Genomic DNA, 21934 nt, shown 5'->3' on the forward strand with positions numbered 1-21934 from the left:
ATGACATGGAAGATATAGACTGTAGGGAAATAGATGGTGACAACTTGAAAAATGTCCATATTAAAGAGGAGGAAGTGCTGGAAATCTTGAAATGCATAAAGGTGGATAAATCGCCAGGACCTGATCAGGTGTACCCTAGAACTCTGTGGGAAGCTAGGGAAGTGATTGCTGGGCCTCTTACTGAGATATTTGTATCATCGATAGTCACAGGTGAAGTGCCGGAAGACTGGAGGGTGACTAACATGGTGCCACTGTTTAAGAACGGTGGTAAGGACAAGCCAGGGAACTATAAACTGGTGAGCCTGACCTCAGTGGTGGGCAAGTTGCTGGAGGGAATTCTAGAGTTGTTTTTCAGACTGAAGGCCTGTGACCAGTGGAGTGCCACAAGGATCTATACTGGGTCCATTACTTTTTGTCATTTATATAAATGATTTGGATATGAACATAAGAGGTATAATTAGTAAATTTGCAGATGACACCAAAATTGGAGGTGTCGTGAACAGTGAAAGAGGTTACCTCAGATTACAATGGGATCTTGATCAGATGGGCCAGTGGGCTGAGGAGTGGCAGATGGAGTTTAATTTAGATAAATGCGAGGTGCTACATTTTGGGAAAGCAAATCTGAGCAGGACTTATACATTTAGTGGTATGGTCCTGGAGAGTGTTGCTGAACAAAGAGACCTTGGAGTGCAGGTTCATAGCTCCTTGCAAGTGGAGTCACAGGTAGATAGGATAGTGAGGAAGGCGTTTGGTATGCTTTCCTTTATTGGTCAGAGTATTGAGTACAGGAGTTGGGAGGTCATGTTACGGCTGTACAGGACATTGTTTAGGGCACTGTTGGAATTTTGCGTGCAATTCTGGTCTCCTTCCTATCAGAAGAATGTTGTGAAACTTGAAAGGGTTCAGAAAAGATTTACAAGGATGTTGCCAGGGTTGGAGGATTTGAGCTACAGGGCAGAGGCTGAACAGGCTGGGGCTGTTTTCCCTGGAGCGTCAGAGGCTGAGGGGTGACCTCATAGAGTTTATAAAATCATGAGGGGCATGGATAGGATAAATAGACAAGGTTTTTTCCCTCGGGTGGGGGAATCCAGAAGTAGAGGACATCGGTTTAGGGTGAGAGGGGCAAGATATAAATGGGACCCAAGGGTCAACCCTTTCACACAGAGGATGGTACGTGTATGGAATGAGCTGCCAGAGGATGTGGTGGAGGCTAGTTCAATTGCAACATTTTAAAAGCATCTGGATGGTTATATGAACAGGAAGGGTTGAGAGAGATATGGGCCAAGTGCTGGCAAATGGAACTAGATTAGGTTGGGATATCTGATTGACATGGATGAATTAGGCCGATGGGTCTGTTTCCATCCTTTACATCTCTATGATGCTATGACTCTATGATTGGATACATTGAGTTTACACATTCTCCCTGTGTCTATGTGGGTTTCCTCCAGGTGCTCCATTTTCCTCCCATAGTCCAACTCGACTCGATGGGCTGAATGGCTTGCTTCCACACTGTAGGAGTTCTATAATTCTAAAATTAGAGGACATAGACTTAAGGTGAGAGGGGAAGGATTTAAAGGGACTGGAAGGGCAACATATTCACACAGACGGAGATCCGTGTATGGATCAAACTGCCAGAAACTGTGGTAGAGATGGGCACAATTACAATATTTAAAAGATATTTGGACAGCTACATAGATTTGAAAGGTTTAGAGGGTTACGGGCCAAAAGCAGATAAATGGGTGTACTTCAGTTTGGAAAACCTGGATGAGGTGGGCCGTATGACTCTGACTGAAAACATGGACAGCTTCAGTCTCTGGGGAGTCGTGAGTAATGCTGAACGTTGCTCAAATCATCAGTGAACAGCCTTGGCCTGTGCTGTAGTCCATTATCCCCTTATGTCTTTTGCAGACTCTCATCCGTCGCAATATTCCAAACAATCTCCTGTCACCCCCCCACCCCCACCCCATCTAGAACCATCGATTGACCACGGCACTGAAGGGAACTCCCCTCCCCATTGGCTGTGGAATCTCCCCCATTCCCAAGAGGACAGAAGCGGTTTGATCAGAGAGAGGGGAGGGCCACTGGTCGTGGGGCATTCCTTCCGCACTGTGCCAGGCTACACTGTGTGCTCACATCTGCAGAATGGGCCCTGAGCCCCACAGCTCCCTCACTCCCATCCAGCAACCAAGGGTTTAAAAGGAGAAAGGAAAACTGCGGTGACAACTTCAAAAAAAGACTAGTTGGAGTCAGTCACTTCTGGTATACAAGTTTTTCCAAAATGCAAAGTCTGAGGCGCAAGAAGTTTTTTGACATTAAAGCTCTTCATCAATCTTGACATTGTTTCTGTGGGGTGGGGGTTGGGTGTTGGGTGTGAGACGGATTATTATTGATCCTCCTGTTGCACTGTCAATGTCTGGAACGAATATCTGGGTTGAGCTGAATCGTAACTCCGTTTCCCAATCTAGGAGTTGCAGTTTGTCACTGGGAGCTCCCCCACCACCCCCATTCTCCAGTACTCACCCTTCACCACACCCTTAGCTGGGTCTTTGACCGACTCGGATTTGGTCACATCCACATTGCTGCCAGCACTTTCTGAGCTGAGAGTCTCATCAGAGAACTGCAAGTTCAGGCTCATGTTGGCAGAGTCTTGAGGCAAGGCTGTGGACTCTGTAAGACAGCAACGCCATTCATCACAAACTACAAGGGGAAGCGATGGCCGAATGGCATTATCACTGGACTATTGGCTTAGGAAACTAAGCTTATATGCTGGGGACCCGGATTTGAATCCTGCTTCGGCAGACAGTGGGATTTGAATCCGATAAAGAACCTGGAATTAAGGGCGCAGTGATGACCAGGAATCCATTGGTGATCATCCGGTTCATTCATGCCCTTTAGGGAAGAAAACTGTCATCCTTACTTGGTCTGGCCTACATATGACTCCAAACCCATCAGTAACATCCTCTGTACAATTAGGATTGGGCAATAAATGCTGGCCTAGCCACAGATGCCCATGTCCTGTGTTATAGACCAGGCCAGACCCCCTCAAAATGTTTAAGAAGGTAGCCTAGACACTAACTTTTCCTTATTTGAAAGGCAGGTGTGAAGTGGCTGTTCCACATGCAATGTGACTGGTCAAACCAGTGGGCGGCACAGTGGTTAGCACTGCTGCCTTACAGCGCTAGAGACCCGGGTTCAATTCCCGACTCAGGCGACTGACTGTGTGGAGTTTGCACGTTCTCCCAGTGTCTGCGTGGGTTTCCTCCGGGTGCTCCGGTTTCCTCCCACAGTCCAAAGATGTGTAGGTTAGGTGAATTGGCCATGCTAAACTGCCCGTATTGTTAGGTAAGGGGTAAATGTAGGGGTATGGGTGGATTGCGCTTCGGCCGGTCGGTGTGGACTTGTTGGGCCGAAGGGCCTGTTTCCACACTGTGAGTAATCTAATCTAATCTAATCTAATCAAACCAATCGACATTAAGCAAATGTATCTAAATGTTGCGGTTAAAATACAACCACAGAAAGAGGAATTTAGAATAACAACTCCATTGGCAAACTGAACAGAATAACAGATACAGTAACTATTACTAATTAACTGTTCCAATAGAGTAACATCTCATAAACACACCACTTGGGGACAAAAAGGGAAAATTCAGACACGGATCCTCACATGCAGTTCTCCAATCCAGGAGGAAAGGAAAAAAATTGGAGAAAATTCAGAGAGAGTAACAGTCAAGAGATAGTCACTGAAGTTTCTAACTCTTTAGAGACCCCTAAAGGCTTCTGACGGTACTCAGGAAATCCAGATCTGAGAGAGCTGGCCACACAGACACAGGCTTCCTTATAAGGAAATCCTAAGGTCTTCCAAGCTGTTTACCCAAATGGTCTTCAGTAGCCACCTCTGCGCCTCTCATTCAATCTCTCTCTTAAAAGAAACCGGGACAAAATAACCTCTTACAGCTACCGCATTGTCACACTGTGAGTGAATCAAAACACAAAGGGGATCGACCAAAGATATAAACTTGGCTGTGAGGGACTGCTTGAATCATAGAATCCCTATAGTGTGGAAACAGGCCCTTCAGCCCAACAAGTCCACACCGACCTCCGAAGAGAGCCCACGTAAACCCATTCCCCTATCCTATTACTCTACATTTATCCCTGACCAATGCACCTAACCCCCTACAAATCCCTGAATACTATGGGCAATTTAGCATAGCCAGTTCACCTAACCTGCACATCTTTGGACTGTGGGAGGAAACCGGAGCAAACACGTAGACATAGGGAGAATGTGCAAACTCCACACAGACAGTCGCCCAAGGCCGGAGTCGAACCCGGGTTCCTGGTGCAGAGAGGCAGCAGTGCTAACCACTGAGGCATCATGCCACCCGACTCTTGCAGTGCAGTGGTAATACCCCTATCTCCACACCAAGAGGCCTGGGTTCAAGTCCCACCTACTCCAGGGGTGTGAGATAGCATCTCGGAACAGTACCTAAACGTGGCTTGACACCTCACGTGTGTCTCTTAAACACACATGACGAAAGAACGGAAGTGACTTTCGGGTCCAACCTGCAACAGTGTAATATTCTCTGGATGCTATAGGAGACAGCTCAGACTGCCAGAAGTCTATGGAAACAGTCAGAGCGTCGGCAGGCTCTGGGCTGCACTCACCCATAATTTCTTGCACCGTGACGTCCAGCAGTGACTCACAGAGGACAAAGTGAAGGTACAGGTCTGTCTGTAGGAAGTAAGGCAGGCGATAGTCTTCCAACCAATTCATCAGCCCGTCCACATTTCTGCTCTGAAACCAACAATAGCAGTGAATTAGTCTTTAACAGGACTGACCGGTTACCAGGCACTGCAGAATGAACCCACACAACTGAACTGAAACCTTCCCCCAAACCCATCTCAGCTCCTGTTCTTGGTATCAAGCCTCTGGGTAATGATGATATCAGAGAGAGAAATCTTCCACAAAGCACGACACTGAAAAGCTGAAGGGAAACCGAAGGTGGGTGTTCGGGAGGGCTCGTTTCAGGTAAACGGGGCAGTAGGTGGGATTGCATCTGGAGTGCTGTGCCCAGGACTGATCACTATCATTGTACTTACAGAAGGATGTTAATGCATTGGAAGCAATTCAGAGAAGGTTTACTGGACTAATGGCTGTCACATAGGGATTTAAGTTACGCAGTCAGACACAAGATGACAGCAGAATCTGATTAACTGATGCCCCTTGAGGGATATATACCAACCAGAGCAGCAAGACAGCATGAGTAATAAGAGGGGAATACCACAGGCCCATCAAATATCACCAAATTTACTCCACTGTGCTTCAAAATACAGAATACCCACCCATGGTGTTTACAGCTCAGCCTTTGGCAGTTTGCTTTGACTCTGAGTCCACACCCAGGCTTAACTAATTGAGCACAGTGAGGGCTTGTTTTCAATTACCAGCCTCCCAAATAATACTGTTCAATTAAACCATTACAGAGTACACCTAGCAGGGGGTTCAGCCCACTGTGTGGCAGCATCAGAAAGTCCTTCGGTCTCTTTCCTGAGCGGGTTGCTGCGATTTCAGCAGAAGTCCAGTGATGGCGCTTCATGAATCCTCTGCTTCTCAATCCACCCCCCCCTGACGTACTTCCACGCACTGCAGCCATGTATGGCCTTGCATGAAGGAGCTCAGATGTTTGGGGCCAAACCAACACCGGATGCACAGACACTTATCCCCGTTCCCAACCATCAGGACAGCACGAGGGGCCGGACCACACATCCCTTCAAATTATCTTCAGGTCTACACCAATTTCACCTTTGACCCCCATTCAGAGGCAGGAACACTGGGTGACTTTACCCCTCAGCCTCATCATCTGGGAGAGCCATCTGTCTGCTGGTTGCCCTCAAGTCAAAGCAGGAGAGGTTAGCACCTGGCATGGACCTAACCCTGGAGCTCCCGGAGATCTGCTTTGACATCAGTTTCCCCACTGGCCAGTTCAAGAGTGGAGTCATGTTCCATGCAGGTGTGAGGTAAAGTGCTAGACCATTGCGCACAGCTAGTCCATGTTGTAAATTCAACATCGCGGAAGTGACTCTGGTCTCTACATGTGGGCTAGGCTTGGTTCATCAGGCTCTGAAATGTCTGCTCCACGTTTCAGTTGAGGATTCCAGACTTTGAGAAAGATTGGTCTACTTTTCTCTGAGTACACAGCCAACCCGAACCGATGAAGCACAGTGAGCATCCATAATAAACAGGCTCACATTGTCAAGTGTGACCCGAACAATTTGACCTGACAATAAAACAAAACAACTAACTACGGATGCTGAAGATTCTGAAGAAGGATCACTGGACTTGATCGCATCTCTGTTTCTCTCTTCACAGATATTGTCAGACCTGCTGAGTCTCTCCAGCAATTTCTATTCGTGTGAATTGAACCGTGCAACCCAGCTCTGCGCTTATCCCCGACCAGGCATCCCATGGGTTAGGACAGGGTGGTTATTTGGGCAGAGAGGCTGGGTGTTGTGCTGGGGAACACATAGGGTGGGCATGTCCAAATAGATATGTGTCCTCTGATAAAATCACTTTGGGACTCATTACCTTGGATGGAAGATCAGGCTGGAGTTCCCATTGTTTGTCTTTAAAGACATAGAGCGGAATCTGTCCAAACACCTAAGAAACAGACAACAGAGTTCATCACTCATCTTCATTTTCACCCACACTCCCAACGTCACCTCCCAGTGTCCGTCACCCCATCATGATTCCCAACGTCACCTCCCAGCGTCCGTCACCCCATCATGATTCCCAACGTCACTTCCCAGCGTCCATCACCCCATCATCATTCCCAATGTCACTCCCACTACCCATCACCCCAGAATAATTTCTAACATCACTCCCACTGTCCAACACCCCCATCCTTCACACTGTTACACCCATTGTCTATCACTCCCACCATAATAAGACCATAACTCCCACCATCATAGCTGAGGCAACAGCCTGATTATATTATCGCTGGACTGTTAATTCAGAGACCCAGGTAATGTTCTGAGAATCCAGGTTCAAATCTTGCCACAGCAGACGGTAGAATTTGAATTCAATAAAAATCTTGTCTATCACTCCCACCATCATAAGACCATAACTCCCACCATCATAGCTGAGGCAACAGCCTGATGATATTATCGCTGGACTGTTAATTCAGAGACCCAGGTAATGTTCTGAGAATCCAGGTTCAAATCTTGCCACAGCAGACGGTAGAATTTGAATTCAATAAAAATCTGGAATTAAGAGTCTAAGAATGTCCATGAATCTATTACCGATTGTCGGAAAAACCCATCTAGTTCACCGATCTGAAGGCCATAGATAGGGTAAATAGACAAAGTCTTTTCCCTGGGGTGGGGAAGTCCAGAACTAGAGGGCATAGGTTTAGCATGAGGTGGCAATAGTTTAAAAGAGACCTAATGTCCTTTAGGGAAGGAAACTGCCATCTTTAGCTGGTCTGGCAGACATGAGACCCCAGACCCACAGCAACGGAGTTGACTCTTAACTGCCCTCTGTGCAATTAGGAATGGGCAATAAATGCAGGCCTAGACAGGGATGTCCTGATCCCGTGAATGAATAAAAAAAAAATTCTCATCATTCACTCCCAGGACACTTACAGCACAGGGTTAGTCTGACAACCCCTATAAGGTGCAATCACAACATTTAAGAGGCATCTGGATGGATATATTAATAGGAAAGGTTTGGAGGGATATGGGCCTAGTGCTGGCAAATGGGACTAGATGAGGTTAGGCTCTCTGGTTGGCATGGACGAGTTGGACCAAACTGTCTGTTTCCATGCTGTACATCTCTATGACTCTATAACTGATAGATTTCACGGACCACGATGACCCCAAACCATTTGTGGTGCTACAAGATTAACCACAGGATTAAGGCAAATTGACTTCCTGAGGATTCAGACCCTAAGTTCTAGACAAGATTGTGGAAATTGGCCCAACATTGCATACTGGTCAGCCCTTCAGATAATGTTAAAGAATTACTTGGCCGGTGGAATTAATTATAGTGAACTAAAGGAAGTTTCTAACAGAACCAGATCTGGACCTTATGAAAGCCTCGAATTGGCTCTTTCACACAAAAATGCAAAAGAACCAGCTCAGGAACTTCATGGATCCAAAGATGGTACTACCCTTAAGCTTGGATGACCCCCTTTCCTCAGAGACGGATCATCTAGTGGATAGTACTCACGGCTCGATTTTGTTACCAAGGAAGGGTGATTGAAGTCAGAGGCCACGAGGTTCCAGAACTGGGTGGGAGGTTTCTCCATAGACACCAAGGCTAGATTGGCCACATGCACTGGGGAGCCCTTACATAGGACTGTAACCCCAATTGTATGGGGGCAGCTTACTGATGCTATAAGCGCCAAGTCCCAACCTTTCAGGAAGGGACTGGCTACGGAAATTAGAATCCCTACAGTGCAGAAAGAGGCCATTAGCCCATCAAATCCACATCAACCCTCTGAAGAGCATGCTGGCAGACCCAGCTCCCCACCCTATCCCTGTATTTCCCATGGCTAATCTAGCTAGTCTGCACATCCCTGGACACTATGGGACAATTTGGCATGGCTAATCCAACTAATTTGCATGTCTTTGGACTGTGAAAGGAAACCACACAGACCCGTGTGGGGGAAGAGAGTGTACAAACTCCACACAAACAGTTGCATGAGACTGGAATTGCACTGGCGCTGTGAGGCAGCAGTGCTATCCACTGAGTCACCATGCTGGATTGCCAACAGATTTTTAAAATGGGTACTGGAAATCTATATGAGGTCACTGGGAAGCATCCCAAATTGAGCCACAATAGCCTCAGGAAGTTGAAAGGCACTAGGCTAAGATCTGTGAGGGCTCAGAGCCCCAACCTAAATCCTTCAAGGCACAACCAGTCCCCTACATGCAAAGGAGACGCTGAATTGGAACATGTGAAGGAACCCAGCATCATTTACCCAGTACAATTTGCTGAATGGGCCATTCCATGATAACTTGGTCCATCTTAGTGTGGAGTCTGGGCTGACAGTCAACTGAGATTCCCACTTAGACAGGTACTGAATCACACGCGTGAAGGACTTGTATGAAAAGCTGGCTGGGAGTCACTTATTTTCTAAATCGAATATCAGCCACTCTAACTGGAGTTTGAGGGGTCACCCAGGAAGTACGTCACTGTAAATATTGAAATAGGACATTATGGAGTACATTTGCTTGGTCTCTGGAATATCTTTGGCTGGTGCCATCTTTCAATGGGCAATGGAGACCATTCTCCAAGGGGATACCCAGAGTGGCATTCCAATCTCATGAGCTACTAAAGGAACATGTGGAGGAGCCCTTAGAATCCTCTGCAGCTGGCATTCGGCTAAAAAGGGAAATGAGGTAACGTACCTTGGGTACAGAGTCGACAAGGATGGATTATACCCTGTCAGAGAGAAGGGGAAAGCAGATAAAGGAACTCCAACTCCTAGGAACACAACAGAGTAGAAGGTTTCCCCAGGTCCCAAAAATTACCCTGAACCATGTAAGGAATTCCAGTGTTGGCTGTTCAGGATTCCCAGGAGTTATCCTAAAAAAGGAACAATGGACCGGTGTCGTTCGTGGTCAAAACTGGTGAGAAGATCACAGAAATCAATAGGAAAAGATGTCAAGCATCTCCAGAGAGAACGCCTCACAGAGACGACTGTTTTGAAGGACATGCCACTGACTATGGTAGCCCCTGCACAGTCTCCAGGGGAGAAGCACTTGTTTATTTATTCAATGCCCCTCAACCCGGAAAGTAACAGGAGCAAGGCTGGGGGCATAGCAACACAAGAGGCCCTATGATCACAGAAACGAGGGGGACCAAAAAAAAGTAGTTATGATGGTTGGAAAAAACAACTTGGTTGTGTATGATATTAAAACAAAGTAAAGCAGACTCAGGGATGGGTCTGCAGATCTGTCCATCCCAGGCTGTGAAGAGCCTACGTACTCCACAAAGAGTTGTTTTATTTTGCTGTTCAACAATAATAAATGATAATCATTTCCAATTGGGCTTCCCGAGTCATTATAGTAGGATACAGAGTAAAGCTTCCTCAACACTGTCCCCATCAGACACTCCCCGGAGAGGAGCAGCACAGGGTTAGATACAGAGTAAAGCTCCCTCTACACTGTCACCATCAAACACTCCCAGGACAGGGACAGCACGGGGTTATATACAGAATAAAGCTCCCTTTACACAGTCCCCATCAAATAATCCCAGGATAGGGACAGTATCAGGTTAGATACAGAGTGAAGCTCTCTCTGCACTGTTCCCATCAAACACACCCAGGACAGGTATAGCGCAGTGTTAGATACAGAGTAAAGTTCCCTCGACACTGTCCCCATCAAACATTCCTGGGACAGGGACTGTACGGGGTTAGATACAGAGTAAAACTTCCTCCACAATGTCCACATCAAACCCTCCCAGGACAGGGACAGCATGGGGTTAGATACAAAGTAAAGCTCCCTTTACACAGTCCCCGTCAAACATTCCCAGGACAGAGACAGCATGGGGTTAGATACAGTGTATCCTCTCACATGGGAAGACAGTCATATCAGAAGTGTTGGAAATGGAGAGGAGCAACAAAACATTAAAAACCAGGAGAGACGGGCACATAGGGCATCATCCACCTGAAAATGTACCCAGTGTTTCTGCCCCCAGCCAGAAGCACTGACTGAGTTGTGCCTGTACACACCTACATCTGCTCCCCACTGCAAACCAGAGCCATCTGATACAGCGTCCAGCACTTACCGGCAGGTTCAGGAATGTATTGAGGAAATCCACAAATATGGAGTTTTTCAGTTGATTCAGAAAACTGGATTGATCTGAAACACAAGGAGAGAATGAAAGTACTGCCACCACAGAGTGACACAATCACTGCAGACAGAGGGAATCTGCACCTCCACTTAGCACCCATCACCTTTACCACAAGGTTTCAGACCTTGATAATTGCACAATGTTCAGCATCATTTGCAGCTCCTCAGATACCGAAGCAGTCCATGTTCAAAAGCAACAAGATCTGGACAATATCCAGGGTTGGGCTGACAAGTGGCAGGTGACCTTCATGCCACACAAATGCCAGGCCAACACCATCACCAATCTAACCACTGCCCACATCCCACAAATGAATATAAAACAATATGCATTTCTCTTTGAACCCCTCAGATAGATTCCAGACTGGGTGTCATCCCCAGTTATTTTTCTTTATCTAAAGCCCCCCAAAACACCTCAATTAGATTTTAGCCTCTAACTCACTCCTGGGTATTTTTTATTCTACGTATAATCCACCCTGAAACCCTCGATTAGATTCCAGTCAGTAACTAAATCCCAGTGCCCAATCACCCCGATTAGATTCCAGTCTGTAACTCACTCCTGCATACCTACGATTCTACATGTACACCACCCCAAACACTTTGATTAGATTTCATAGACTGTATGACCATAGGATAAAGGAGCCTAAAGTAACTCTGTAACCCTTGATCCCTACTGACCAAGAACCTGATCTATCTCTGTCTTAAATACACTCAATGACTTGGCCCACAGAGTTTTCTGGCAATGAGTCCAACAGATTAATCACCTTCTTGCTGAAGAAATTCCTCATGTCTGTTTAAAAAGTTTGTGCCCTCAGATCCTCATCTCCCCTACCAGTAGAAACATCTTTTCCACGTCCACTCTATCCAGGTCTCTCAGTATTCTGTAAGTTTCAATCAGATTGCACCCCCACCCACCCCCACCCGACTCATCCTTCTAAACTCTGAGTACATACCCAGGGTTTTCAAATGACAAACCTTTCATTCCCAAGATCATTCTTGTAACCATCCTCTAAACTCCCTCCAAACTAGCACAAGCTTCCATAGGTACGGCCCAAAGCTGTTCACAATATTCCAAATGTGGTCTGACCAGAGATCTTGACAGCCTCAGCAGTACATCTCTGCTCTTGTATTCTAGCCCTCTCAGAATGAATGCTAACATTGGGTTTACCTCTCTAACTGGATAAAGTGGAACTGTCCCCCCTTTGGAACAGGACTGGTGCCAGCGCCCCACGAGTTTGAACCCATTTCTCTCATGCCGATCTGGGACATGCATTGACATATTTAATCTTGTTAACCCTCTGCTAACATGCTCATGGCTCAGGTAGTGATCCAGAGCTGATTACCTTTTTGGTTCTGCTTTTTAAATTTAGCCCCAAACTGCTCATATTCCTTCAACCGAATCTCTTTCTCTTCCTACGATATTCTTGTGTCCTATGTGGACCACAAGAATTGGATCTCTGCCTTCCTCCACAGCCCAGATGAGATATCCTGAACCTAGTCTGTAACTTACTCACAGGAATCTTTCAACCTATATATAAACTGCACTGAACCTTCAATTAGATTCAAGTCTGGAAGCCAATCTTAGGTAGCAGATATTCTATATACAAACCACCCTGAGCCCTTCCATTAGATTCTGGTCTGTAACTCACTCCTGGGTAGCTGTTACTCTATATATAAACTATCCTGGATCCCTTGATTAGATTCCAGTCTGTAGGTAAGAACATAAGAACTAGGAGCAGGCGTAGGCCATCTGGCCCCTTGAGCCTGCTCTACCAAGCAATAAGACCATGTCTGATCTTTTCGTGGACTCAGCTCCCCTTACCCACCCACCATAACCCTTAATCCCTTTACTGCTCAAAAATCTATCTTTGCCTTAAAAACATTCAACGTGGAAGCCTCAACTGTTTCACTGGGCAGGGAATTCCACAGATTCACACCACTCACTCCTAAATCTCCTTATTTTGAGGCCGTGCCCCCCAACTCTAGTTTCACCCGCCAGTGCGAACAACCTCCCTGCTTCTACCTTATCTACTCCCTTCATACTTTTATCTGTTTCTATAAAATCCACCTCGTTCTTCTAAATTGCAACCAGTGCAGTCCCAGTCTACTCAATTTCTCCTCATTGGCCAATCCTCTCAACACTCGATCTGCAATGCTGGACCTTTTATTCCTTTATTATTTCCTTTAGAACTTGCATTGAAGAATCTATCCCTAGGTAACTTGTAACTCACTTCTGGGTAGCTGCTCTCTCAATCACCTCAATTAGATTCCAGTCTGTAATTCACTCCCGGGTAGCTGTTATTCTGTTTTTTCAACCCAATGTATCACCCTGGGAGCAAGTTACAATCCATACAGGTTATCGGAGTCCCTTCATTTTTATATCTGAAACTCCTCGGATTCACTCCACTTATAAACACACACACACACCCCTTGTTGGTGAATCATCTGCTCTCCTTCACTTCACAAGCATAATTATTTTCCAAATCGTAACTCAGCACTTTTTTTCCCAAACAAGTAAGCTCTCACCTTATTTAATGGGGACTGCAAGGAGAGATACCCGCCCCCTTCAATCAGAAACGCCCTTTGCAGATCTGCCGCTTCCAAATCCTCAATAGAAGCGACAAACAGCTCTATCATGCATTTCAAACCGAATCTTAGCTGCAAGATTCAATAAAGATTGTTGAGGATTTTTTTTATATATAAAAGAGAGCCACTCCGGCAGCTCCGGGAATTGAACTCACAACGTCTATCCCCACTCATTTTACCTGGTTCTCCCATTTTCGCACTGACCAATTAGATGAGTTGCACATACTCGCTCTCAGCCCCCCCCTTTCACCACCCTCCCACAGAGAGAGGTATCTCTATGGGAGAGGAGAGGGAGGTGGCGTTAAGGCCTGGGATAGGATGGGGGTGGAGTAAGGGATTGTTAGTTTATTTCCCTCGTCAGTTTCCGGATTGTGACGATGGGAAACTCAACACCTCACCCCCGGGTTAGGAAATTGCAAACAGGCCTCCTTACCCCCCGCCCCCCATCAGAAAGCCCACACTCTGTACCTCGCTGACCCTTGAGACATGCTGAATTATGAATCCAGCAAGGCTGCAGTGTCAATCCAATATGGGTGAGGAGTAGTGGATCAGAGAGGGAGAACTTTAGCCAGACAAAATTCTGGGATTTGAATCATTAAATCCTACAGTGTGGAAAGAGGCCATTCAGCCCATCGAGTCCCTTCCACTAGCATCCAATCCAGAGTTACCCCCCTACCCCATCCCTGTAATCCTGCATTTCCCATGGCTAACCCACCTAGCCTTCATATCCCTGAACACTATGGGCATTTTAGCAGAGCCAGTCTACCTAACCTGCACACCTTTGGACTGTGGGAGGAAACCGGAGCACCCGGATGAAACCCACACAGACACAAGGAGAATGTACAAATTTCACACAGTCAGCCAAGGGTAGAAAAATCCAGGTCTTTAGCATTGTAAGGCAGCAGTCCTAACCACTGAGCTACCGTGCCACTAAGGATTTGCTTTTCACAGAGCAAACGGACTGCAGATTAACCTTCAGCTGAAGCAGCGAATTCTTCACTGCACACTCAGCTGTTATAATTCAGACCAGATAGTGAAGAAGGTTATCTCAGGTCACAAAGAGATCTTGATCAATTGGGTCAACGTGCTGAGGAGTAGTAGATGGAGTTTAACGTGGATAAATGTGAGGTATTGCACAGATAAGGCGAATGACCGAGGTCTTTGCCCTTGGGTGGGGGAGATCAAAACTAGGGGCCATATTTTTAAGGTGAGAAAAGAAAGATTTAAAAAGGACACAAGGAGTAACCTTTTTACACAGAGCAAGGTTTATGTGTGGAACTTCCAGAGGAAGTGGTGGATGCAGGTACAATTACAATGTTTAAAAGACATTTCGATAAGTTCTTGAATGGAAAGGATTGGAGTGATATGGGCCAAGTGTAAGCAGGTGGGAATAGTTTAGCTTGGAATTATGATCAGCATGGACTGGTTAGACAGAAGGGTCTGTTTTCGTACTGTATTACTCTGACTATGATTATAAACCAGACTTCCAAGTGAAATCTGGCTTGAGAGAACACAGCCTTACCTTATTATTGTTTAGTTTGTTAATGTGGTGGTTAGTTACAAAAACATATCCACGAGGCTGCAGATTTCCTTTAACAACAGAACAAAAGTTTATTATACAAAATAATGTTTTTCTTAAAACAAACTATTTAATAGTACAAACTATTTTATACTGTAAAAACATCCAACAAGCAGTTTCAACCTATTTCCCAACACTATCCATTGCAGAGACTTAAGTCCAAAGAAATTACACCCTATCTCAACTCTTAAGTTTCCAATAACTGACTTCTCCTTCCATTTTCTTTGTTATAGATTGTGGACACAATTTGATGAATCCTTTCCAGGTCCGTCAACATGATCTTTGCAATAGATCTGAGGGCCTACACTTACACAGTTCTAATAACCAGCAATTTCTAACTAAACCCTTGCAAGATTCCAGAACTAGAGGGCATTGGTTTAAGCTGAGAGGGGAAACATATAAAAGAGACCTCAGGGACAACATTTTCATGCAGAGGGTGGTGTGTGTATAGAATGAGCTGCCAGAGGAAGTAGTGGAGGCTAGTGCAATTGAAACATTTAAATGGCATCTGGATGGGTATATGAATAGGAAGGGTGTGGAGGGATATGGGCCGGGTGCTGGCAGGTGGGACTAGATTGCCTTGGGATATCTGGTCGGCATGGACGGGTTGGACTAAAGGGTCTGTTTCCCTGATGTACATCTCTATGACTCTAAGTTGCAATTTTGATCAGGGAATCTATTAGAACAGTAAGGAGGGATGGCATCTTAAAATGCTCCTCCCAATGAAGTCAGTTGGTTAGAACTTCAAAAACCAAAAAAGGAGCAAGCACATTGCTGGGAGTATACTCTAGGACCACCAACAGTCTGAGAAATAGAAGAGCAGATGTAGCGGTCCGTTTCAGGAATGTGTAAAAGTAATGGAGGAGCAGCAATAGACGATTTCAACTTCTTCAGCATTAACTGGGGTAGTCACTATGCAAAGGGTTTAGAGGGAGCTTGATTCTTAAAATGCATCCAGGAGAGCTTTCTAAGCTAGCACAAATAAGGCACAAGAGAGGGTATGGTCCCAGACTTCACTTTAGGTCACGAAGATGGGCAAGTGATCAAAGTATCAGCGAGGGAGCATTTCGTAAACAGTGATCAGAACTTTATTAGATTCGAGATTGTTCTGGAAAAGGACAAGGACGGGCCTGAAATCAACTGGGGGAAGCCTGATTTTAATAAGGTCAGATATAATTTGGCCAGAGTGGACAGGGAGCAGAATACTTTCAGGTAAATCTGTCTCAGAACAGTGGGATACATTCAAAACGGGGATATGGAGAGTACAGGGCCAACACGTTCCAATAAAGAGAAAGGGTGGGACATCAAATCCAGTGAACTCCAGATATCACGGGATATACAGCATTCGGTTAAGAGAAAAAGGAAGGCATATGGCAGATATCTGGAGCGGTATAGAATGTCCAAGAGGCATCTTAAAAAGGTGAGTTAAAAGGGGATATAAAAGAATACTGGCAAGTAAAGTCAAGGAAAATCTTAAATTGTTGTACAAGTACATTAACCAGTGAAGGGATAACGAGGGAAAAAGAGTAAGGCCCATTAAGGACTAATAGTGGAAATTCGTGCATGGAACAAGAGGAGCAGCTAGGGTTCTAATAGAATACATTGTGTTTGTGTTCACTAGTGGGAGGGACAATACAGGGATAGAAGTCAGGGAAAAGGCCTGTGTACAATTAAAGAAATGAGCAGACACAGAGATGAGGTTCTGAGTGGTTCTGGTAATCTAAAGAACAGATACATCTCCAGGGTTGGATAAAATGCACTCACTTGCTTGAACAAAGCAAGTGAGGGAATAGTTAGGGGCACCTGCCAGAATTTTAATACACCTCTAGCCGCAGGAGAGGTACTGGAGGATAGCCAACGTGGTATCGTTATTCAAGAAGGGATGCAAGGGTTAAACCAGGAAACTACATGTCAGTGAGTCTAACCTTGGTGGTGGGGCAACTATTGGAAACGATTCTAAGGGACAGAATTAATCTGCATTTGGAGAGGCAGGGATTCATCAAGAAAAGTCAACATATTAAGAGGAGGTCATATCTGAGTATTTTGATTGAATTTTTCGAAGAGGTGATCAGGCAATGCTTTTGATCTTGTTTACTTTAACATCAATAAGACTTTTGATAAAATCCCACATGGGAAACTGATAGCAGAAGAGCCCATGGGATCCAAAGAAGTTTGGCAAATTGGCTCAACAGGAGGAAGCAGAGGGTGATGTTTGAGGAGTGTCTATGTTATAGGAAGGGTGTGATAGCACTGGAGAGGGTGCAGAGGAGATTACCAGGATGCTGCCTGGGCTGGAGAGTTTCAGTGAGGAGGAGAGATTGGACAGACTGGAGTTGTTTAACTTACAGCAGAGGAGACAGAGTGGGCATGATTGAGACGTGTAAAATTATGAAGGGCATAGACAGGGTAGATGGGAAGGAATGTTTCCCCTTGATGGAGGGAATCAATGAGTGGGATCATATTTAAGGGACAGGAGGTTTAGAATAGGTAAGAGGAAAATTGTTTTCATTCAGAGGGTGCTGGGCATCGGGAACTCACTGCCTGTGAGGATGGGAGAAGCAGCAACTCTCAGAACATTGAAGAGGGGAAAGATATAAGAGACCTAAGGGGCAACTTTTTCACACAGAGGGTGGTACGGGTATGGAATGAACTGCCAGAGGAAGTGGTGGAGGCTGGTACAATTACAACATTTATGAGGCATTTGGATGGGTATATGAATAGGAAGGGTTTGAAGGATATGAGCCAGGTGCTGGCAGGTGGGACAAGATTGGGTTGGGATATCTGGTCGGCATGGGCGGGTTGGACCGAACTGTCTGTTTCCATGCTGTACATCTCTATGACTCTAAGTATTTAGATGTGCACTTGCAAGGTATACAAAGCTATGGGCCAAGTGCTGGAGAACGGGATCAGAATAGTGAGGTGGTCGTTTTTGACCGGAGTGGAAATGATGAACCGAAGGGCCTTTTTCTGTGCTGTAGATTGCTATGACTCTCCTGGTTTGGAAGCATCACAATCAAACATTCCTGCTGAGGTGACTGCTCCCTGAACTGTCCCAAACTGCATGTTGGAGTGCAACTAAACTCACTTCTGAGCTCAACTTCAGCGTCTTTTGAACTGAATCTAAGAACTAGCTCAATTCTAAATTCTTCTGAACTAAAAGTGAAGCTTTTGTCTGCCCTGTCATAAACGCAACAGTATAAACATCCAGCAGTACAGTGGTCAGCTGTCACTGCTTTTTGACAAGGGCTGGATTTAGTTATCTTTCTGGAAAGACTCTATTTGTTATTTCCCAATGAAAACCCTTCACAGAAATAACTAACACTCATCTACCTAGATTTTGAAATTTAAAATCCAAAATTGATTATCTATATATAAATTAGATCCCATTCTATCTCCTTTGCTGTATCCTTTCATATTCCCAGCCTTTGATCAAGGATGTGCCACTGATGGCTTTCCCAAGCTGATTTGTATAGATCCATGTCTTTGAATCCCTTACCATTCTTAATCTTAATTATTCTTGCTCAGTAAGGACTCCACACAGAACTGCTTCCTCCAGGATCACTTTTTAGTTGCAATACAACAGATTCTTCCTCAGACACCTCAGAAGAAAAAGTGATAGGAATGTGAAACGTGTTCCGCAAAATGCAATCAACGCTCCCTTAGTACGTTCAAATCAGAGATCAATGGTATTCAGGGATTATGGTCTTCTGATTCAGAACTGACATGGCTGCATTGAATAGAGGAACAGGGTTAAAGGGATTGAATGGTCTTCTCTTTTGCTTACTTCTTTCCCAATATTGAGACTTCCAAGGCACCAGAATATGCAGGTAGGAACTGCACATGAATACCACCACAGTCTCCAAAGCTGTTTAAAGAAAAGTAGATACTTTGAATACAGCAGCCGATTGGCACACCACAGATTTATGGTAGCGATCAATTGAAGTCTGTTAAGAGGAGGAGAAGTGTTGGATAGTGCACTAGGAAGAAGACCCATGCACTTCCTTAATGCCAGGAAATTTTAGCATCCACCTCTAGCATATAAAGAAGTATGGGATAATAAATGTGTTCAAAATTGTAAGGGGTATGAGCAGATAGAAAATTAGGAGAACAGCTTCCACTGGCACGAGTGTCAATTGGTAGGGTGCACAGATTCGCAGTAACTAACATAAACCCGAGGTGTGAAGACTTTTTTTTGTTTTATGCAGGATGTTCTGGTGATCGGGGACACACTACCCCAGAGGATTGAAGAGATTATGATAATCTGCGGCACACTGCCCCAGTGGGTTGCAGACGTTCTGGTAATCTGGGTCACACGACCCAGCAGGTTGTGGTTGTTGTTGTTACTACTCACTGGGGTAGAATGTAGGAAATCAAGCCCTGCTATTCTCTGAGATGTCACAAAAGGTACAGATTGTAAAGAGTACACAAGGAATTCCCAATTTCCCCATCTTGTAGTCGTAGATTGACGGGGTATGGACCAGGTTTCTGTATCAATCAAAAATTGTTTTAACAAGTGGACTCCTTGATTTATTATCGTCACATATACCTAGGTACAGTGAAAAGTTTTGTTTTGCATGCAGTACAGGCAGATCATACTGTACAAAGATCATAGGGTGAATGAACAGAGGAAAGAATACAAAATCATGGCTGCAGAGAAGGTGCACAAGCAGCAAGATCAGCATTAGATTTGAAATTTGAGAGGTCCATTCAGATATACCAACAGCATGGAAGCGGTTCTTGAACCTGTTGGTACGTTTGTTTAAGCTTTTGAATCTTCTGCCTGATGGATCTGGTTGGAAGAGATTATAACCAGGTATGGGAGGAGTCTTTGATGACGCTGGCTGCCTTTCCACAGCAGTGCAAAGTATTGATAGAGTCAATGGATTGAAGGTTGACTTGCATGATGGTCTGGACTGTGTGCACAACTTTCTATAGTTTATTATGGTCCTGGGCAGAGAAGTTGCCGTTCCAAGCCATGATGCATCCAGATGGAATGCTTTCTATGTTGAACCTATAAAAGTTGGTGTGACTCAGAGTCATAGAGATGTACAGCATGGAAACAGACCCTTCGGTCCAACCCAATCTAGTCCCACCTGCCATATCCCTCCAAACCCCTCCTATTCATATACCCATCCAAATGCCTCTTAAATGTTGCAATTGTACCAGCCTCCACCACTTCCTCTGGCAGCTCATTCCATAGTGAATTTCTTTAGCCCCCTGACTCCCCCACCCCAGGGAAAAGACTTGTCGATTTATCTAATCCATGCCCCTCTATAGGGTCACCTCTCCGCCTCCGACACTCTAAGGAAAACAGCCCAGCCTATTCAGCCTCTTTCTATAGGCTCAAATCCTCCAACCCTGGCAATATCTTGTAAATCTTTTCTGAAACCTTTCAAGTTTCACATCCTTCCAATAGGAAGGAGACCAGAATTGCACATAATATTCCAGAAATGGCCTAACCAATGTACTCTAAATTTTTCCCTTCTAATTAATATTTTCTCCATTCTTCACTGTTCTTTATATTCTGTCCAATCCACAAGCTGGCATTCATCTTTGTGGAATGTTATGCTTTCTCTTTCAATGGGATATGGTCTCAAACTTCCTTCATTTACCATGAAAAAACCAAATCTGTAGAGCCTTTCATTCTTGCTTGAATACACCTTTGCTGAGTATAATGAAATGTCTGCACTGCCTCTACAGCTTCCTTAACCTAACTTCCCAATTCAGTTTAGCCAGCTTTCTGTGTCCCCATTGTAGCTCATTTCTAAGTTTAAAACACTAGTCTTCCATCAACATTTTGCCCCTCATGTGAATTTTAATCATAGTATGGTCATTGCTTCCAAGGGGCACCTTCATTATGAATTAATTAATCAGATCTTATTGCACATTAGCCTGCTCTGTGAATGTACTGTGTTTAGACTTTCAAGGAGCTTTTGATATGGGCCCACACAAGAGGTTCGTATCCAAGTTAAAGCGGATGTCATTGAATAATACATGGGCATGGATTGAGAACTAGTTAATGGACAGAGAACAGTAAAGAAAATAAATGGATAATCCTCAGGATGGCAGGATGTGACAAGGTTCATAATCTGTTAATGATTTGGATGTAGGGACCAGGTGTACTATTTCCAAATTTGTTGGTGACATGAGACACGGTGAGAATGTGAGATGAGGAGGATGCATATAGGCTTCAAGGGGCTTTAGGCATACTTATAAATGGGCAAAAACATGGAATTTAACAAAAAAATTGGCAGGGCATTTTCTTCAGCAGAAATGGAGGGTATCTCTTAAATGCTAAGAGGTTCGGAAGTATTATGTCCAAAGGATATGAGTGTCCTTGCCCATGAGTCACAAAGCTATCACACATTTACAGCAAACAATCAGGAAGGCCTTCATCTCAAGGTGTCAGTCCAGTAATCCTCAGTTGTATAGAGCCTTGATGAGATGTCACCTTGAACTTTGATCCACCGTATCCAAGAAAGGGTACACTTGTCACAGAAGGAGTACATCCTGCCATCCTAGAAATTGAGGAGACTGGATCTGCATTCTTACAGGATTCAACAGGGTAAAGTTACAGGAAGAATGGGTCTAAATCAGGAAAGAATGTCTCAAAATAGAGGGCAGGCCATTTAGAGGAGGAGGAAGTTTTTCGCTCAGAGGCTGGTGAATCTTTGGAATTCTCAACTCCAGAGGACAGTAGAGGTCAATCCCTGAGTGCATTCAAAACCAGATAAATAAATGACTACATATTAAAGTCATCCAGGGATATGGAGACAGTGCAGGAAAATCGATGCAAGGTAGAGCTGGCTCAAGGGCTAAAGTTTCCCAATGTTCCTAACTTAAGGAATACAATTCATTAACTTGTTTGCATACATAGCATTGACAACACAGAAAACCTGCTTAATATGTGAAAGGCTTTGG

At 44.9% G+C, this 21934-nt stretch overlaps 1 protein-coding gene across 2 annotated transcripts in view; it reads right to left on the reverse strand.

Annotated features, from left to right (window-relative positions):
- LOC122554624 (regulator of G-protein signaling protein-like) overlaps positions 1-13675 on the reverse strand; it is a 106801-nt gene extending 93126 nt beyond the window's left edge. For both annotated transcript variants that reach the window (XM_043699945.1, XM_043699944.1), the window contains exons 1-5: positions 13614-13675; positions 10787-10860; positions 6581-6652; positions 4663-4792; positions 2521-2667 (exon numbers count right to left, since the gene is read on the reverse strand). In XM_043699945.1, coding sequence (XP_043555880.1) covers positions 2521-2667; positions 4663-4792; positions 6581-6652; positions 10787-10860; positions 13614-13626 — 436 coding nt within the window. In that variant the 5' untranslated portion in view covers positions 13627-13675. The remainder of the gene's footprint in view (positions 1-2520; positions 2668-4662; positions 4793-6580; positions 6653-10786; positions 10861-13613) is intronic.
- Between the last annotated feature and the right edge of the window lie 8259 nt (positions 13676-21934).

This window comes from Chiloscyllium plagiosum, chromosome 11 (assembly GCF_004010195.1).
Source record: "Chiloscyllium plagiosum isolate BGI_BamShark_2017 chromosome 11, ASM401019v2, whole genome shotgun sequence".
NCBI lineage: Eukaryota > Metazoa > Chordata > Chondrichthyes > Orectolobiformes > Hemiscylliidae > Chiloscyllium > Chiloscyllium plagiosum.